Here is a 16,898-nt window from a genome sequence, read left to right on the forward strand (position 1 = left end):
ACGAAATCAAAAAGGCTATTGATGAGGTGCAATCAAAAATGGGGGCACTAACTGCTAGGATAAATGAGGCAGAAGAGAGAATCAGCGATATAGAAGACCAAATGATGGAAAATAAAGAGGCTGAGAAAAAGAGAGAGAAACAACTACAGGATCACGAGGGCAGAATTCGAGAGATAAGTGATACGATAAGACGAAACAACATTAGAATAATTGGGATCCCAGAAGAAGAAGAAGAGAGAGAGAGGGGGGCAGAAGGTATATTGGAGCAAATTATAGCAGAAAACTTCCCTAATGTGAGGAAGGAAACAGGCATTAAAATCCAGGAGGCACAGAGAACCCCTCTCAAAATCAATAAAAATAGGTCAACACCCCGACATCTAATAGTAAAACTTACGAGTCTCAGAGACAAAGAGAAAATCCTGAAAGCAGCTCGGGAGAAGAGATATGTAACCTACAATGGTAGAAACATTAGATTGGCAACAGACCTATCCACAGAGACCTGGCAGGCCAGAAAGGACTGGCAAGATATCTTCAGAGCACTAAACGAGAAAAATATGCAGCCAAGAATACTATATCCAGCTAGGCTATCACTGAAAATAGAAGGAGAGATAAAAAGCTTCCAGAACAAACAAAAACTAAAGGAATTTGCAAACACGAAACCAGCCCTCCAAGAAATATTGAGAGGGGTCCTCTAAGCAAAGAGAGAACCTAAAAGCAGCAAAGAGCAGAAATGAACACAGACAACAGACAGTTAACAGTCACCTTACAGGTAATACAATGGCACTAAATTCATACCTTTCAATAGTTACCCTGAATGTAAATGGGCTCAATGCCCCAATCAAAAGACACAGGCTATCAGATTGGATTAAAAAACAAGACCCATCAATATGCTGTCTGCAAGAGACTCATTTTAGACGTAAAGACACCCCCAGATTGAAAGTGAGGGGGTGGAAAACCATTTACCATGCTAATGGACACCAAAAGAAAGCTGGGGTGGCAATCCTTATATCAGACAAACTAGATTTTAAAACAAAGACTGTAATAAGAGATGAGGAAGGACACTATATCCTACTTAAAGGGTCTATCCAACAAGAAGATCTAACAATTGTAAATATCTATGCCCCGAACATGGGAGCAGCCAATTATATAAGGCAATTAATAACAAAAGCAAAGAAACACATTGACAACAATACAATAATAGTGGGGGACTTTAACACCCCCCTGACTGAAATGGACAGATCATCTAAGCAAAAGATCAACAAGGAAATAAAGACTTTAAATGACACACTGGACCAAATGGACTTCACAGACATATTCAGAACATTCCATCCCAAAGCAACGGAATACACATTCTTCTCTAGTGCCCATGGAACATTCTCCAGAATTGATCACATTCTAGGTCACAAATCAGGTCTCAACCAGTACCAAAAGATTGGGATCATTCCCTGCATATTTTCAGACCACAATGCTTTGAAACTAGAACTCAACCACAAGAGGAAAGTCGGAAAGAACTCAAATACATGGAGGCTAAAGAGCATCCTACTAAAGAATGAATGGGTCAACCAAGAAATTAAAGAAGAATTAAAAAAATTCATGGAAACCAATGAAAATGAAAACACAACTGTTCAAAATCTTTGGGATACAGCAAAGGCAGTCCTGAGAGGAAAGTATATAGCAATACAAGCCTTTCTCAAGAAACAAGAAAGGTCTCAAATACACAACCTAACACTACACCTAAAGGAGCTGGAGAAAGAACAGCAAATAAAGCCTAAACCCAGCAGGAGAAGAGAAATCATAAAGATCAGAGCAGAAATCAATGAACTAGAAACCAAAAGAACAGTAGAACAGATCAACGAAACTAGGAGCTGGTTCTTTGAAAGAATTAACAAGATTGATAAACCCCTGGCCAGACTTATCCAAAAGAAAAGAGAAATGACCCAAATCAACAAAATCATGAATGAAAGAGGAGAGATCACAACCAACACCAAAGAAATACAAACAATTATAAGAACATATTATGAGCAACTCTATGCCAGCAAATTAGATAACCTGGAAGAAATGGGTGCGTTCCTAGAGATGTATCAACTACCAAAATTGAACCAGGAAGAAATAGAAAACCTGAACAGACCTATAACCACTAAGGAAATTGAAACAGTCATCAAAAATCTCCCAAGAAACAAAAGCCCAGGGCCAGACGGCTTCCCGGGGGAATTCTATCAGACATTTCAAGAAGAATTAATACCTATTCTCCTGAAACTGTTCCAAAAAATAGAAATGGAAGGGAAACTTCCAAACTCATTTTATGAGGCCAGCATTACCTTGATCCCAAAACCAGACAAAGACCCCATCAAAAAAGAGAATTACAGACCAATATCCTTGATGAACATGGATGCAAAAATTCTCACCAAAATACTAGCCAATAGGATCCAACAGTACATTAAAAGAATTATTCACCATGACCAAGTGGGATTTATTCCTGGGCTGCAAGGCTGGTTCAACATCCGCAAATCAATCAACGTGATACAATACATTAACAAAAGAAAGAGCAAGAATCATATGATCCTCTCAATAGATGCAGAAAAAGCATTTGACAAAGTACAACATCCTTTCTTGATCAAAACTCTTCAGAGTATAGGGATAGAGGGTACATACCTCAATATCATAAAAGCCATCTATGAAAAACCTACAGCGAATATCATTCTCAATGGGGAAAGACTGAGAGCTTTTCCCCTAAGGTCAGGAACGCGGCAGGGATGTCCACTCTCACCACTGCTATTCAACATAGTATTAGAAGTCCTAGCCACGGCAATCAGACAACAAAAAGAAATCAAAGGCATCCAAATCGGCAAAGAGGAAGTCAAACTCTCACTCTTTGCAGATGATATGATACTGTATGTGGAAAACCCAAAAGACTCCACCCCAAAACTGCTAGAACTCATACAGGAATTCAGTAAAGTAGCAGGATATAAAATCAATGCACAGAAATCAGTGGCATTCCTATACACCAACAACAAGACAGAAGAGAGACAAATCAAGGAGTCTATCCCATTTACAATTGCACCCAAAACCATTAGATACCTAGGAATAAATCTAACCAAAGAGGCAAAGGATCTGTACTCAGAAAACTATAAAATACTCAGGAAAGAAATTGAAGAAGACACAAAGAAATGGAAAAACGTTCCATGCTCATGGATTGGGAGAATCAACATTGTGAAGATGTCAATGCTACCTAGAGCAATCTACACATTCAATGCAATCCCCATCAAAATACCATCCACTTTTTTCAAAGAAATGGAACAAATAATCTTAAAATTTGTATGGAACCAGAAGAGACCCAGAATAGCCAGAGGAATACTGAAAAAGAAAAGCAAAGCTGGCGGCATCACAATTCCGGACTTCCAGCTCTATTACAAAGCTGTCATCATCAAGACAGTTTGGTACTGGCACAAAAACAGACACATAGATCAATGGAACAGAATCGAGAGCCCAGAAATGGACCCTCAACTCTATGGTCAACTTATTTTTGACAAAGCAGGAAAGAACGTCCAATGGAAAAAAGACAGTCTCTTCAACAAATGGTGTTGGGAAAATTGGACAGCCACATGCAGAAGAATGAAACTGGACCATTTCCTTACACCACACACAAAAATAGACTCCAAATGGTTGAAAGACCTAAACGTGAGACAGGAGTCCATCAAAATCCTAAAGGAGAACACAGGTAGCAACCTTTTCGACCTTAGCCGCAGCAACTTCTTCCTAGAAACATCGCCAAAGGCACGGGAAGCCCGGGCAAAAATGAACTCTTGGGATTTCATCAAGATAAAAAGCTTTTGCACAGCAAAAGAAACAGTCCACAAAACCAAAAGACAACCGACAGAATGGGAGAAAATATTTGCAAATGACATATCAGGTAAAGGGCTAGTATCCAAAATCTATAAAGAACTTATCAAACTCAACACCCAAAGAACAAATAATCCAATCAAGAAATGGGCAGAAGACATGAACAGACATTTCTCCAAAGAAGACATCCAAATGGCCAACAGGCACATGAAAAAGTGCTCAACATCGCTCGGCATCAGGGAGATCCAAATCAAAACCTCAATGAGATACCACCTCACACCCGTCAGAATGGCTAAAATTAACAAGTCATGGAACAACAGATGTTGGCGGGGATGTGGAGAAAGGGGAACCCTTCTACACTGTTGGTGGGAATGCAAGCTGGTGCAACCACTCTGGAAAACAGTATGGAGGTTCCTCAAACAGTTGAAATTAGAGCTACCGTTCGATCCAGCAATTGCACTACTGGGTATTTACCCCAAAGATACAAATGTAGGGACCCGAAGGGGTACGTGTACCCCAATGTTTATAGCAGCAATGTCCACAATAGCCAAACTGTGGAAAGAGCCAAGATGCCCATCGACAGATGAATGGATAAAGAAGATGTGGTATATATACACAATGGAATATTATGCAGCCATCAAAAGGAATGAGATCTTGCCATTTGCAACGACGTGGATGGAACTGGAGGGTGTTATGCTGAGTGAAATAAGTCAATCAGAGAAAGACATGTATCACATGACCTCACTGATATGAGGAATTCTTAATCTCAGGAAACAAACTGAGTGTTACTGGAGTGGTTGGGGGTGGGAGGGATGGGGTGGCTGGGTGATAGACATTGGGGAGGGCATGTGCTACGGTGAGCGCTGTGAATTGTGCAAGACTGTTGAATCACAGATCTGTACTTCTGAAACAAATAACGCAACATATTTTAAGAAAAAAGAAAAAGAAGAAGAAAACAGGAGAGGAAGAAAAGGGGAGTATGTCAGAGGGGGAGACGAACCATGAGAGATGATGGACTCTGAAAAACAAACTGAGGGTTCTAGAGGGGAGGGGGGGAGGGGGATGGGTTATCCTGGTGATGGGTATTGAGGAGGGCACGTTCTGCATGGAGCACTGGGTGTTATGAACAAACAATGAATCATGGAACACTGCACCAAAAACTAATGATGTAATATATGGTGATTAACATAACAATAAAAAAATTTGAAAAAAAAATAAATAAAATAGCTTAAAAGAGCTCCATAATAGATTCATTCTATTATTCTCTTCCAACCCAGTTGAAGACCAATAGTCATGAATACTTTCCACAAAGCACATAAAAAGGTGATCAATTACAAATCTGTATGTATATGGGTCTAGAAGGTTCATTACAGTTATTAACTGCATAGATATTTACTGACCATTTGCTATAGCCCAGCCTCCTGTGCAAGGCACTGAGAATAAAGAGATAAAGACCAAGACCCAGCTTTCAAGGAATTCATTGTCTGCTGGGAAAAGACAGACAGTAAACCAGTAATTAATATAAACTATAATAAGGGTTATAATATAACTCCACAAGGAGTTATGGGAATACAGAGGAGGTACTTCTAACTCAGATAAGGAAAGCTGAGGAATAGGAAACAGAGGGAGGGGAGAGTAGTGTAGTAGGATGGACAGGAAAGCCCTCCCAAGCAGGTCACTTACCGGCGTAACTGCCTTTACTTGGCCAGTGGTGACAGGAGTGGCCACACCACTGTCTGTAATCACAAACTGACCTGGGGGAAGTGTCATCATTTGAATCTCCGATGCTGAAAAACAGGAAATAGCCATACTTCAGCGGTCTCAGATTTTAATACAAGTTGTAGAAACAAATACCTAACCAATGGCCACATTCCTCATTGAGACATTTTCCACAGATTTCCTTGCCGTAGAATCTTATCATGATATGATTTCTTGATACTCTGATAAGAATGATCATAGGAAGTTAGCAGAGAGTTATCAAATATCAGAAATAATCAATGCAAAAAAAAAGAAATAATCAATGCATCTCCCCCAAATGTGGCTTCTGAATATCCATAAGACAAATATTCAATAATTTTTGTAAACCTTGAAATAAGTTACAATGGTTTACCTGTTAGCTCAATATTTTTAATTTTATATTCGGATTTGAGTCACTGATAAATGTACCCACTATTGCCTACTAATAGCAACATAATCTAATTTGAATTTTATTTCACCACCAGTGTTATTAAAGCAAATTAAAAACAAAGTTCACCCTAGCATCCAGTTGATAGTCTTTATATAATAGTTTCTGTCTGATTCCAGAGCTGATATAGGAAACATTATAAGATGAGCCTAGATCATAAAATAAGCTGGGATCATACCAGCATGCAAGATGCTATAAGAGAGTACAGAGTCATGTAGAAAAGACACAGGGGCCAATTTGAAGATGCTCTCGTTAGCCAATGTTGGGAGAACCTGAGCAACAATAAGGGTAACAACTGCAATGGCTTGAAATATGTTTACTGTGTTGAAATTCATGAGAATACAATGACAGTAAGACACACACACATACCCCTCATTGGTCACCTTGGATAATACTAGGAAAGAACTCATTATTTTGAAAACTGGTAAATAAAAGAGATGAACTGAATATTTAAAGGATTTATCCTGCCCTTCCTGTGCAAACTGCACCTCAGAGTAACCTGTTAGTTAAGGTAAAAATTTTTTCTTTACAGAAGTTTTCTAGGGGCACCTGGCTGGCCCAGTCGGTGGAGTGCACGCATGACTCTTGATCTTAGGGTTGTAAGTTTGAGCCCCACATTGGGTGCAGAAATCACTTAAAAATAAAATCTTAAAAAAGAAGAAGTTTTCTAGCTGATAAGTAAGAAAAGAATGATAGAATCAGAATATGACAATTTTGCAATCCCTAATGAAACAGTGGTGCAAAGGGAAAAGACAGACAACCGAACATTATGTGCCTCCTGATGGAAGTACACACCACCAGCCAGAAGTGTCTTGGGGGAAAAAACTGAACCTGAATTTGATCAAGCTTCCAGTCTACAGGAAAGAAAAGGGACAGAAGAAAGCATCTTAAATGATAATATAGGGATGACAACAGCAAAATTCAAAATGTGAGAAATTCTACAGAACAAATGACCCAGTTTCTTCAACACATAAATTGCAATTTAAAAGAGAGAGAATACATTTGTTAAAAAAAAAAAAAAAACAACCTCAAAGGCTGCATGGTCGGTGGAGCATGTGAATCTTGATCTTGGGGTCATGGGTTTGAGACCCCCACGATTACTTAAAAGAAATAAAATCTTAAAAAAAAAACTTCAAAATATATAACCAATTGCAATGCATAAGCCTTATTTGGAACTCAATTAGAACAAACCAATCATAAAAAAAATTTATGAGGGGCGCCTGGGTGGCTCAATCAGCTCAGGTCATGATCCCAGGTCCTGGGATTGAGCCCTGCACTGGGCTCTCTGCTCAGCAGGGAGCCTGCTTCTCCCTCTCCCTCTGCCTGCTCCTGTTTGTGCTCTCCTCTCTGTCAAATAAATTAATAAAATCTTAAAAAAAATATGAGACAATCACAGAAATACAAAGAGTGGATATTTGATGGTTATCAAAGAATTACTGTCATTTATTTTTAGGTTTGATGACAGTACTAGAGTTGTGTTTTAAAAAATATTTATGTGGGCACCTAGGTGACTCAGTCAGTTGAACGTGGAAGTCTTGGTTTTGACTCAGGTCATGATCTCAGGGTTGTGAAATGGAACCCCACTTCAGGCTCCACACTCAGCAGGGAATCTACTTGAGATTCTCTCTCCCCCCATCCCCCCTCAAATAAATAAATAAATCTTTAAAACTATATATATTTATGGATGGAGGCATCTGGGTGGCCCAGTTGGTTAAGCATCTGACTTCTGATTTCATCACAGGTCATGATCTCAGGGTTCTGAGATGGAGCCCGACATTGGGCTCCACGCTCAGTGAGGAATCTGCTTGAGCTTCTCTCTCTGCCTTTCCTCTCAGCCCCACTCATGCTCTAAATAAATAAATAAATAAATAAAATATTTTTTAAAAATATTTATGGATGAAATAATATGGATTATTGTATAGTTGGGGGATTGGAAGAGAATGATGGGGGTACAAATGAGACAAGATTGGCCCTGACTTCATAACTGAAGTTGGATAATGGGTACAAAGGCGTTCATTATACTATTCTATTTTTGTGTATTTTAAATGTTTTCCCTAATAACTTCAATTCCAGACTCTTTTCTTCAGGTTTTCTATCATTCCCATGGCAATCTGCATCGTTCCACATTTCTTTCACAGGAATTAAACTTAGTATAAATGTCTACTGACCAGGGTTCTCCTGGTATTTACCATGAGTAGGAGTCTTTCCCCGACTAGAAACAAGACTCAGCCCTCATTGTGACCACCAATATTTAAGAGAAAGGATTGTAAAATAACAAGAACGTACAGTTTGAGTCTGATTCCATACCAAAACCACATAACACAGCCAAGGACAATGGAGACAGACTCAAGGAAAGAAATCAGTAGGAGGAGGAAGACCAACACTGGCCTCCTAACTTCTCAGTCCCTACTGCTCCCAGTTTCTACTATCAAGGGCTGTTGATTCCTCTATTCCAGATCTTCAGTCATAAAGACCCCATGCTTTCCAGCTCATATCCAAGGCTGCCATCCCCACCAAAACTTTTCACTATTAGGATCTCCAGCAGCCAGCCTTTTGCTGCTTCTGTACCACTAATCTCAGGGTTTTGAAAGCCAACTATTCATATATCTCTCTCTACTAGATAATGATCTCTTTGAGCCAAAGACTATCTTATAAGGAAAGGCCACAGAGTGGGGTGGTTTGGAGTGTAAACTCTGAAGCCAGACTGCCTGAGTTCCAATCCTCTAGTTACTAGCTGTGTTCCTTGGGCAAGTTACTCTGTGTCTGAGTTTCCCTATCTGTAAAGTGCAAATAGCAATTGTACTTATATGTTGTTGTGAATACTGAACGTAGTATATATGTGGTTTAGAATCATTCCTGGCACCTAGTGAGAGCTTCATGAAAGCTGGATGTATGGTGTGGTGTTACTGATATGAATCAATATTAATTTTTTGTATACCCCGGGTCTAGCACATCCACCTATACAAAGACTCTATTCAATAAATGTTGATGGAGGGGCGCCTGGGTGGCTCAGTCGTTAAGCGTCTGCCTTCGGCTCAGGTCATGATCCCGGTGTCCTGGGATCGAGCCCCGCATCGGGCTCCCCGCTCCGCGGGAAGCCTCCTTCTCCCTCTCCCACTCCCCCTGCTTGTGTTCCCTCTCTTGCTGTGTCTCTCTCTGTCAAATAAATAAAATCTTTAAAATAAATAAATAAATAAATAAATGTTGATGGAAGAGATGAATCACACCATCAACCTACCCTAGATCCATCTACTCTGCTACTTAGTCCATCCGCCTACACTTTCTCTGGCAGTGTTCCTGATGTCTCTGAAATGGGTGGCTCTCTGAGATCAGAACGCTGCCTTGAATTTGGTCATGAAACTCATTCAAGGACATGCACTATGGAGTGCAGAAAATGGCCAATGATACTTTAGTCCAGAAAATTTATTCTAAAGCTAATGAAATTATGACCCTTGAGTGTAGATTCCCCACCCGTGAACTAGAGCACCATCCCTGTTCCTGCCTTACAGTAGCCACGGAAGGAGTTCCAAGCGTTGGGTAGGTAGGTGTGTTGTACAGAGGAACCCTGCTGCTGCTGGAGAGCCTGGCCCGGCGTGGAGGCGCCGCCTTGTATCTGCGAGGGGCTGAGGCCTTGCTGGGACTGCTGGGAGGCAGGGCTCAAGGGCTGCCCAGTTACCTAGAGAGAAAGACAAGGCAGGAGTAGAAAAGTAATCACTTCCAATTTAGTTAAGACTCACAAATAACTGAAGGAAGTAAATCTGGCTAACATGAATTATAACACTGCAAATATCACTGCTAAAATAATAATATTTTAAATGAGAATAGGATTAATGAAAAGGAATCATAACTCTCAAATCCTAATTCATTTTCAAAGGATTATCTACAAGAATATCCAAAAAATTAATTTCACTGAGCTCATTAGAAAGACAAATGAATGAAAGTCTAATTATCTTCATTACATAAGATTTAACAAATTGAGAAGCTAAAGAACTTGCCTATGTCACAGAGCGAATCTGTAATACAAATTGAAGTAGAACGCAGAAATCATAATTTCCACTGAGTACACTGGGACATCCCACCCAGGGAGTGGAGATAAACACAGGTGCACAGGCAGAGATCCACAGAGAGGCTTACTCCTGTCCACAGGATAGAGCCCAAGCTCCATAGTTTGCCATTCAAGCGCTCCATATTCCAGCTCCAAACTACTTTCCAAACTTTTCTCCCAAACATCATTTCCTATTACTAACCTAAACAGTTTTCCATAAATAATACCAGTTTCCCACCTCTGTGCCTTTACTCACAGTGAGACCATATTCAGATCATAATGCCTTCCCCAACTACCATGTCAAAATCAAACCCCTCCTTCAAGACCTAATTCAGATACCACTTCTGCAGAAATATCCTTGATTCCCTGCTAAACAGAATCTTTTCCTCTTCTGAAAGCCCATAACTTACCAACATAGCCACATCATCCTTAGACCCAGGCAAGACCCATCCTTAGACCATGGCCCTTGAATAAGTGTCCCCTTCTAGGTGACACTTGGGAACCAGAGTTCCCCATTCCCTGTGACAACAGCCCTGCACCCACTTCCAGGGCCTGCACAAGTCTATTCCCTGGGTCTGTCACCTTGCAGGGGTCCTATCTCTTGGATATGGGCTCCTCTAATGGTATTTGGGCACAGGGGACCAAGGGGGTGGCCGTGGGATCACCTGTGCAGGGATGTGGAAGAAGCTGAGACATGTGGGTCAGGGTGTCCATGTGGGTACACAGAAGGCCCTGTGAGGTGCAGGATGGAGGCTGGGTGAGAAGAAACAGGGAGCAGTCTTGGGGAAGGTTGTACCTGTGCCACCACCTTCTGAGAAGGAGTCCCTCCAGCCTAGGGTTCCTTTGAGAAACTTAGAAGTGTGATACCCGTGGGGGTGCGAAAGATGGGCCCCTCGTGGACAGAGGTGACTGTCTGAGACTGGGAGAAGTGACAGAAACCTCACAGCCGCTGAACCTCACACCAGAAGGAGGGGAGGGGCCGTGAGATGGCAAGCAGCAGAGCCTCCCATCCCCAATGCCCCCCAGTAAACAGGAAGGCAGAGAAAGTGCATGTTTATCCTATGGATTTCCACAGCAGTCCGAAGGGCACAAAGCCAGCAAGGGAGGGAGAAATCCTGTTCCCCCTTCCTTAGCCCCGGCCTAGCAGCTGCCAGTGCCGCCCACACATTTGGCAGGAAGGCTAGGAATTTTGAATTGGCACTAACCATGTTATTTAGCAGCAATTGTTACTTAGCATATCCTTTTCAATTTTGTTATTATGAAAATATATGTGTCAAGCAGGAAGACAGAACATACATTTTTTAAAGTTTTTACTTGAATTGCAGTTAGTTGGGGCTCCTGGGTGGCTCAGTCAGTTAAGCATCAGACTTGATTTCGGCTCAGGTCGTGATCTCAGGGTGGTGAGATCGAGCCCCGCGTCAGCCTCCCTGCTCAGCAGGGAGTCCGCTTCTCCCTCTTCCTCTGCCCCATCCCTGCTTGCTCTCTCTCAAATAAATAAATAAAATCTCAAAAAAAAAAAAATGAGAGAGATTCTGTTTCTTGGTTTGCCCCCCTCTCTTTTTTTTCCCTTTGCTCATTTGTTTTGATTCTTAAATTCCACATATGAGTGAAATCATATGGTATCTGTCTATCTCTGACAGACTTACTTCACTTAGCATTAATAGTCTCTAGCTCCATTCATGTAGTTGCAAAGAACATATTTTATTTAAGTTTGTTAGCTTGATTTGAAACTTTTAACCACCCAGACACAGGCATGCAGGCTTTCATTTGCACTCTTGTCCTGGAACCTGTGAATATCAGAGGTGGGCCTACATGTATCCTTTCTGGTTCAGATACCTTCGATTTATATCCTATTTACTTCTACATATTTGTTATACCCCTACTAGACTCCAAGCTCCTTGAGGGCAAGACCTAGAAAAGTTTCATGCAAAGGGTAAGATTTTTAATAAATATTTTTTTAGGGCCCCTGGGTGGCTCAGTTGGTTAAGCGACTGCCTTCAGCTCAGGTCATGATCCTGGAGTCCTGGGGTCGAGTCCCACATCGGGCTCCCTGCTCGGTGGGGGTCTGCTTCTCCCTCTGACCCTCTTCCCTCTCGTGCTCTCTGTCTCTCATTCTCTCTCTATTTTTTTTTTAAAGATTTTATTTATCTGACAGAGAGAGAGACAGCAAGAGCAGGAACACGAGCATGGGGAGTAGGAGAGGGAGAAGCAGGCTTCCTGCTGAGCAGGGAGCCCGATGCGGGACTCGATCCCAGGACCCTGGGATCATGACCTGAGCCGAAGGCAGACACTTAACGACTGAGCCACCCAGGTGCCCCCAAATAAATATTTTTTTAATGGATGTAGCTATGCTGTCCCAATAACAGCCTCTATGATATAAACACAATAAAATGCCACAAAGTCACTGTCCCAAAATTCAAGAAACAACTTAGCAACTGCATGCTATCAGACAGCCATTTAGAATAGGAAACAAAGGCCAAGGTTGTCCCTAGGATATAAGATCACAGTGTTCCTTTTGCTTAGGGGAAGCTCATCACTTAATGCAAGTGTGTCCATAATGCCAATATAAAACCTGGAGGCAAAGGTAGGATCTTTAATGAAGGCCCAAAAATAAACGGTATCGTTTCAATAGTCAAGCTGACTGGGTCTGAAGACAATGCCTCTTCACTCTTATGAACGTTCCAGGGTCCCCAAGACCATATTGCCCTTCGTGAGCAGTGGGAGAACATACCTGGGATGATGAGGGGGTGGAGGAAGTGGGCTCTGTGACTTGGATGTGCTGCACCTGGATGGCATGCTGGGTGTAGGTCTGAGGGTCGTGGAGCTGGCCAACATCCACAGTGGACTGCTGAGACTGGTGTGGGGAAGTGGCCTAGAGGGCAGAAGACCAAAAGCATACTGATTAAGGGGAAGGGAAATCCTTCTAGAGAAAATGTTCGGCTGAAACAACATCCCAGCAGAACAGCAGACGGAACTTCACATCCAGGGTTTCGCTCCCAGAGAGCCCACACTTAAGCCAAGCTGGTAAACACCAGCAAAGAAGATCATTTTAAAAGTTACTCTTAGGGCACGTGGGTGGCTCAGTCGTTAAGCGTCTGCCTTTGGCTCAGGTCATGATCCCAGGGCTCCTGGGATCGAGCCCTGCATGGGGCTCCCTGCTTGGCAGGAGGCCTGCTTCTCCCTCTCCCACTCCCCCTGCTTGTGTTCCCTCTCTCACTGTCTCTCTCTCTGTCAAATAAATAAATAAACTCTTTTAAAAATAAATAAATAAATAAATAAAAGTCACGCTTATAAAACATAAGCCACTAATGCTATTTAATTCTGAAAGAGAAGGAGAGAGAGGGAACATAGCTCCTTGTAATAAGCTGAACAAGAAGCTCTCAGGAATCAAAAGTCCTTTTCCCTTAAGTTTCAATTAAATGTAATGTCCTACCCTTCACAGGTTAAAAGAGATCAAAGAAGAGAATTTGCTTTCAGCTACTGACCCACTAGAAGAGTGGTTCCCAACCTTTTTATGTATCCCAGACATCTCTGAAAATCTGGCTATAGTCCCTTTTTCCAGAATAATGTACATATACATCACACTTTTCAGCCAATTTCAGGGATTCATAGGTTCCTCCAAAGCCTGAAGTTAAGAAACGTCCCATAAGAAAAACAAGATAAAGAACAGTCAACAACAGTAGCAACTCCTTATTTCCCGCTCTGGTATTAGTCCTAAATTTTCCTATTTTCCTAAATTTTCACACCAAATTATTTCAAAGCAACAGGTTTGATCATTTGTGCTTTGAATACACTTCCTCAGGATACTTAAATGAAACAATAGTTCTGGGAGGATTTCTTCTTTTAGCTCCCTAATCAGTGAGAATGAGCTACAGAAGGCAGAAGGAACGTCCTCACACCTCTGTACGAATAATGTGCTGACTGACATCTGAAACTCAAAATTATTCTTTACAACCTCCCTTTCGATGCCCAAGTAGGGATATACCAAACTGGTTCCCCACCAAGTAGTCAACTTTGGTGCTCAAGGATTCAGAAGAGGCTCTGAAGGAGTTCATGTAGGACTGCCCTGCGGTAGCACAGGATGACAGTGTACAGGGCAGCCGGAAACCTCTGGAAGGTTCTTGAGAGAATCTCTTACACTGCTAAGTCCAGAGCCCTACACAGCCGGGGGGCCAGGAGAGCTTGCCATATGCCTTAGACTCAGATCTTACACGGGAAGCCCATGACGTGGGGTCCAGCTCTAGCTCTGAGAACTGGGTGCTCTTGTTGACCGCCCCTCCCCGCCCCGCCACCGCCATATTGCCTAGGGGCGATCTGGCATTCCTGAAGGTAAAGAGAAACATGTACCGGAGCCACTTGCACCACTTGAAGCTGTATGTGCTGAGGTTGCTGAAGACCGGATGTTGACTGTGACACAGGAATATACTGAATTCTCTGGTAGTCCCCCTGCGACGTTCGGTAATCGGTTGTTAAGGTCTGGGACAGCTCTGTCATGGCTTGGGTTAGGAGGTCTGTTGTCTAGAAAAGTCACAAAACACACACTAGCTGGTAACACTACAGCTGGTACAAATTAGCCTGAGCTCAGATAGGAGAGATCCAAAGGTGAGAAGATGCTGGAGGATTACATATGTCTATATCCACCAACCCCAGTGGGATTACCCGACAGATTCTGACCATCTTGCAGCACAGGAACGGCACTGTTCCTGTTTCTTGCTGCCCCTTCTACAGACAGTTTTGGAAAGCATCGACTAGGAGACCCACCACACACAGACGGCCCTGGGTAGAAAACTGAGGGATAATGAGCTACCTTTGCAGCCAATTATATAGCAAGACAGACGTGGCTTTGATATCGGAAGCCGTGACGGGCGCGGAAGGGGATGAGGTGCCCTGACCAGTCACACACTTACCACCACGGTCTCCCCGGTAGCACTGTCTGTGGTTAACACAGCCGGAGCAGCACTGATCACAGCTGTCGTGAGCGGTGGATGTAAGGTGTTAGGGAGCTGGGCATACTCTGGATGCTTCTTTCGAATGTGCTGTACCATCTTGGTCTGGAAAAGTACGGCAAAACCAAGAATCATTACTAGAGTTAGTTATTTGCAATTTTTCTCAAACACAAACCCTGCCTGATTCCTGAAGTCTTTCTGGTTTTGCCTTGAAAGAAATAAGGTGTGCCCGCTCCTCCCAAAGCAGCACAGAGTTTGCAAGAGGAAAAGGAAGAGGCTGAGAAGAAACTGGAGACCCCACACCGTCAGGCAAGGTCAGCACACCTCACTCATGGTATCCCCTAACCCCCCCAATACCTGCAGCAATCAATCACAAGTTCTCCGCCTCCCACAACCAAGAATGACCCCCTTTTCAAGATCTTTTCAAGATCTTGAAGGTCTTGAAGGAAGATCTTGATCTTCCTACATCATGCTTCTATAAACCTGAGCTCATAAAGCATGAGCATAAAATATTCCAATATGAGACCTTCAGCAGACCAAAGAAAAGGAAACCAACTGAGTGCTCAGATTATGCATGAGATACACTAACCCTGTGGAAATTCCACTTACTCTCTTCCCATTCTGATTTATAATCCCTATTCTCAGGAAACAGCTCCTTAGCCATCTGAACTAGACAAAACATCTCCAATAGTCCCCCATCAATTCCAAAGAAGCCAATTGCCACCTTCTCTTAAGAGATTCCTTAAATAATGACCTTGATTCGGATGCAGTCAAAGCCCTTCCCATACCTTGCTGCTGTACTGTTTGGAGCAGTGAGGACAGCACACGGGAGGGGTAGCTATTGTGCCCGTGAGCTGGGTGTGGGTGCTCAGCATGGGGTCTGGTTCTCCTGGGCCAGCTGGACGGAGTTTGCGAATGCTTGGTGGGAGCTCAGCCCCTGGATGGTTCTTCAGAATGTGGGCTTTTCGTTTGCTGGCACTTTTATAAACCTGCAAATTCAAACGCTTTGTCATGAAAGCAGTATACGGTTCCACTTTCTTACTTTAAAGCAAAATCTCTAACAATTCTGTTGTTAGGTATGAGAAATGAGAAAAAGTATTCAGGTAGCCCAAAATAAAATATGTTAGCAGCTATATTGAAGGATATATAAAATAAGAACATAATGTAGATATGCTAGGCATCTTTCTAGAATTTACACATCTAAGATAATAATAATAAAAATACCCCTTACCTTGAAGGTTAAGAGGTAGATGCACAGTCACAGAAAAAGAATCGTTTCAAAGGCCAGTTCATCCCACTTAGCCTTTCCACAAAAGCTCTCATATGTTTACTAGTACTAGATGCCAAAGAAACCTCCAAAATGGCAAGTCTAAAAGTGCCTAGTACCTATAATGGTGAATCTATGCTTTAAAACGTTTCCCAGTTTTGGGGCGCCTGGGTGGCTCAGTCGTTGTGTCTGCCTCAGGCTCAGGTCATGATCCCAGGGTCCTGGGATCAAGCCCCGCATCAGGCTCCCTGCTCAGTGGAAGCCTGCTTCTCCCTCTCCCACTCCCCCTGCTTGTGTTCCCTCTCTTGCTGTGTCTCTCTCTGTCAAATAAATAAATAAAATCTTTAAAAAAAAAAAAGTTTCCCAGTTTTAAGCTGACACAAGTACATTGTATAAGGAAAAATATTACAATGAAACAATACATGTATATTCAGTCTTTTTGCAACTGCACAAAAATAAAGGTGAAATAGTACAGTCTTCCATCACAAAACTTCTCCACATCCTACTCAATATTCTAGAAATCCCAAACCTACTATATATATTTTACAAGTAGGATGATAAACAATTTCACTTTAGAGCTTAGGAATTTAAAACGAATTCATATACTAAGCTCTT

The 16,898-nt window shown here is 42.2% G+C and overlaps 1 protein-coding gene across 3 annotated transcripts in view; it reads right to left on the reverse strand.

Moving 5' to 3' along the window:
- PRDM10 (PR/SET domain 10) overlaps positions 1-16,898 on the reverse strand; it is a 104,355-nt gene that overhangs the window by 7,493 nt on the left and 79,964 nt on the right. For all 3 annotated transcript variants that reach the window (XM_073903985.1, XM_025893791.2, XM_025893792.2), the window contains 6 exons: positions 15,805-16,005; positions 14,978-15,121; positions 14,418-14,588; positions 12,802-12,942; positions 9,533-9,701; positions 5,524-5,627 (listed from right to left, as the gene is read on the reverse strand). In XM_073903985.1, coding sequence (XP_073760086.1) covers positions 5,524-5,627; positions 9,533-9,701; positions 12,802-12,942; positions 14,418-14,588; positions 14,978-15,121; positions 15,805-16,005 — 930 coding nt within the window. The remainder of the gene's footprint in view (positions 1-5,523; positions 5,628-9,532; positions 9,702-12,801; positions 12,943-14,417; positions 14,589-14,977; positions 15,122-15,804; positions 16,006-16,898) is intronic.

Source organism: Callorhinus ursinus, unplaced genomic scaffold (assembly GCF_003265705.2).
Source record: "Callorhinus ursinus isolate GAN/ISIS: 27379988/994484 unplaced genomic scaffold, GSC_fseal_2.0 scaffold19, whole genome shotgun sequence".
Classification (NCBI taxonomy): domain Eukaryota; kingdom Metazoa; phylum Chordata; class Mammalia; order Carnivora; family Otariidae; genus Callorhinus; species Callorhinus ursinus.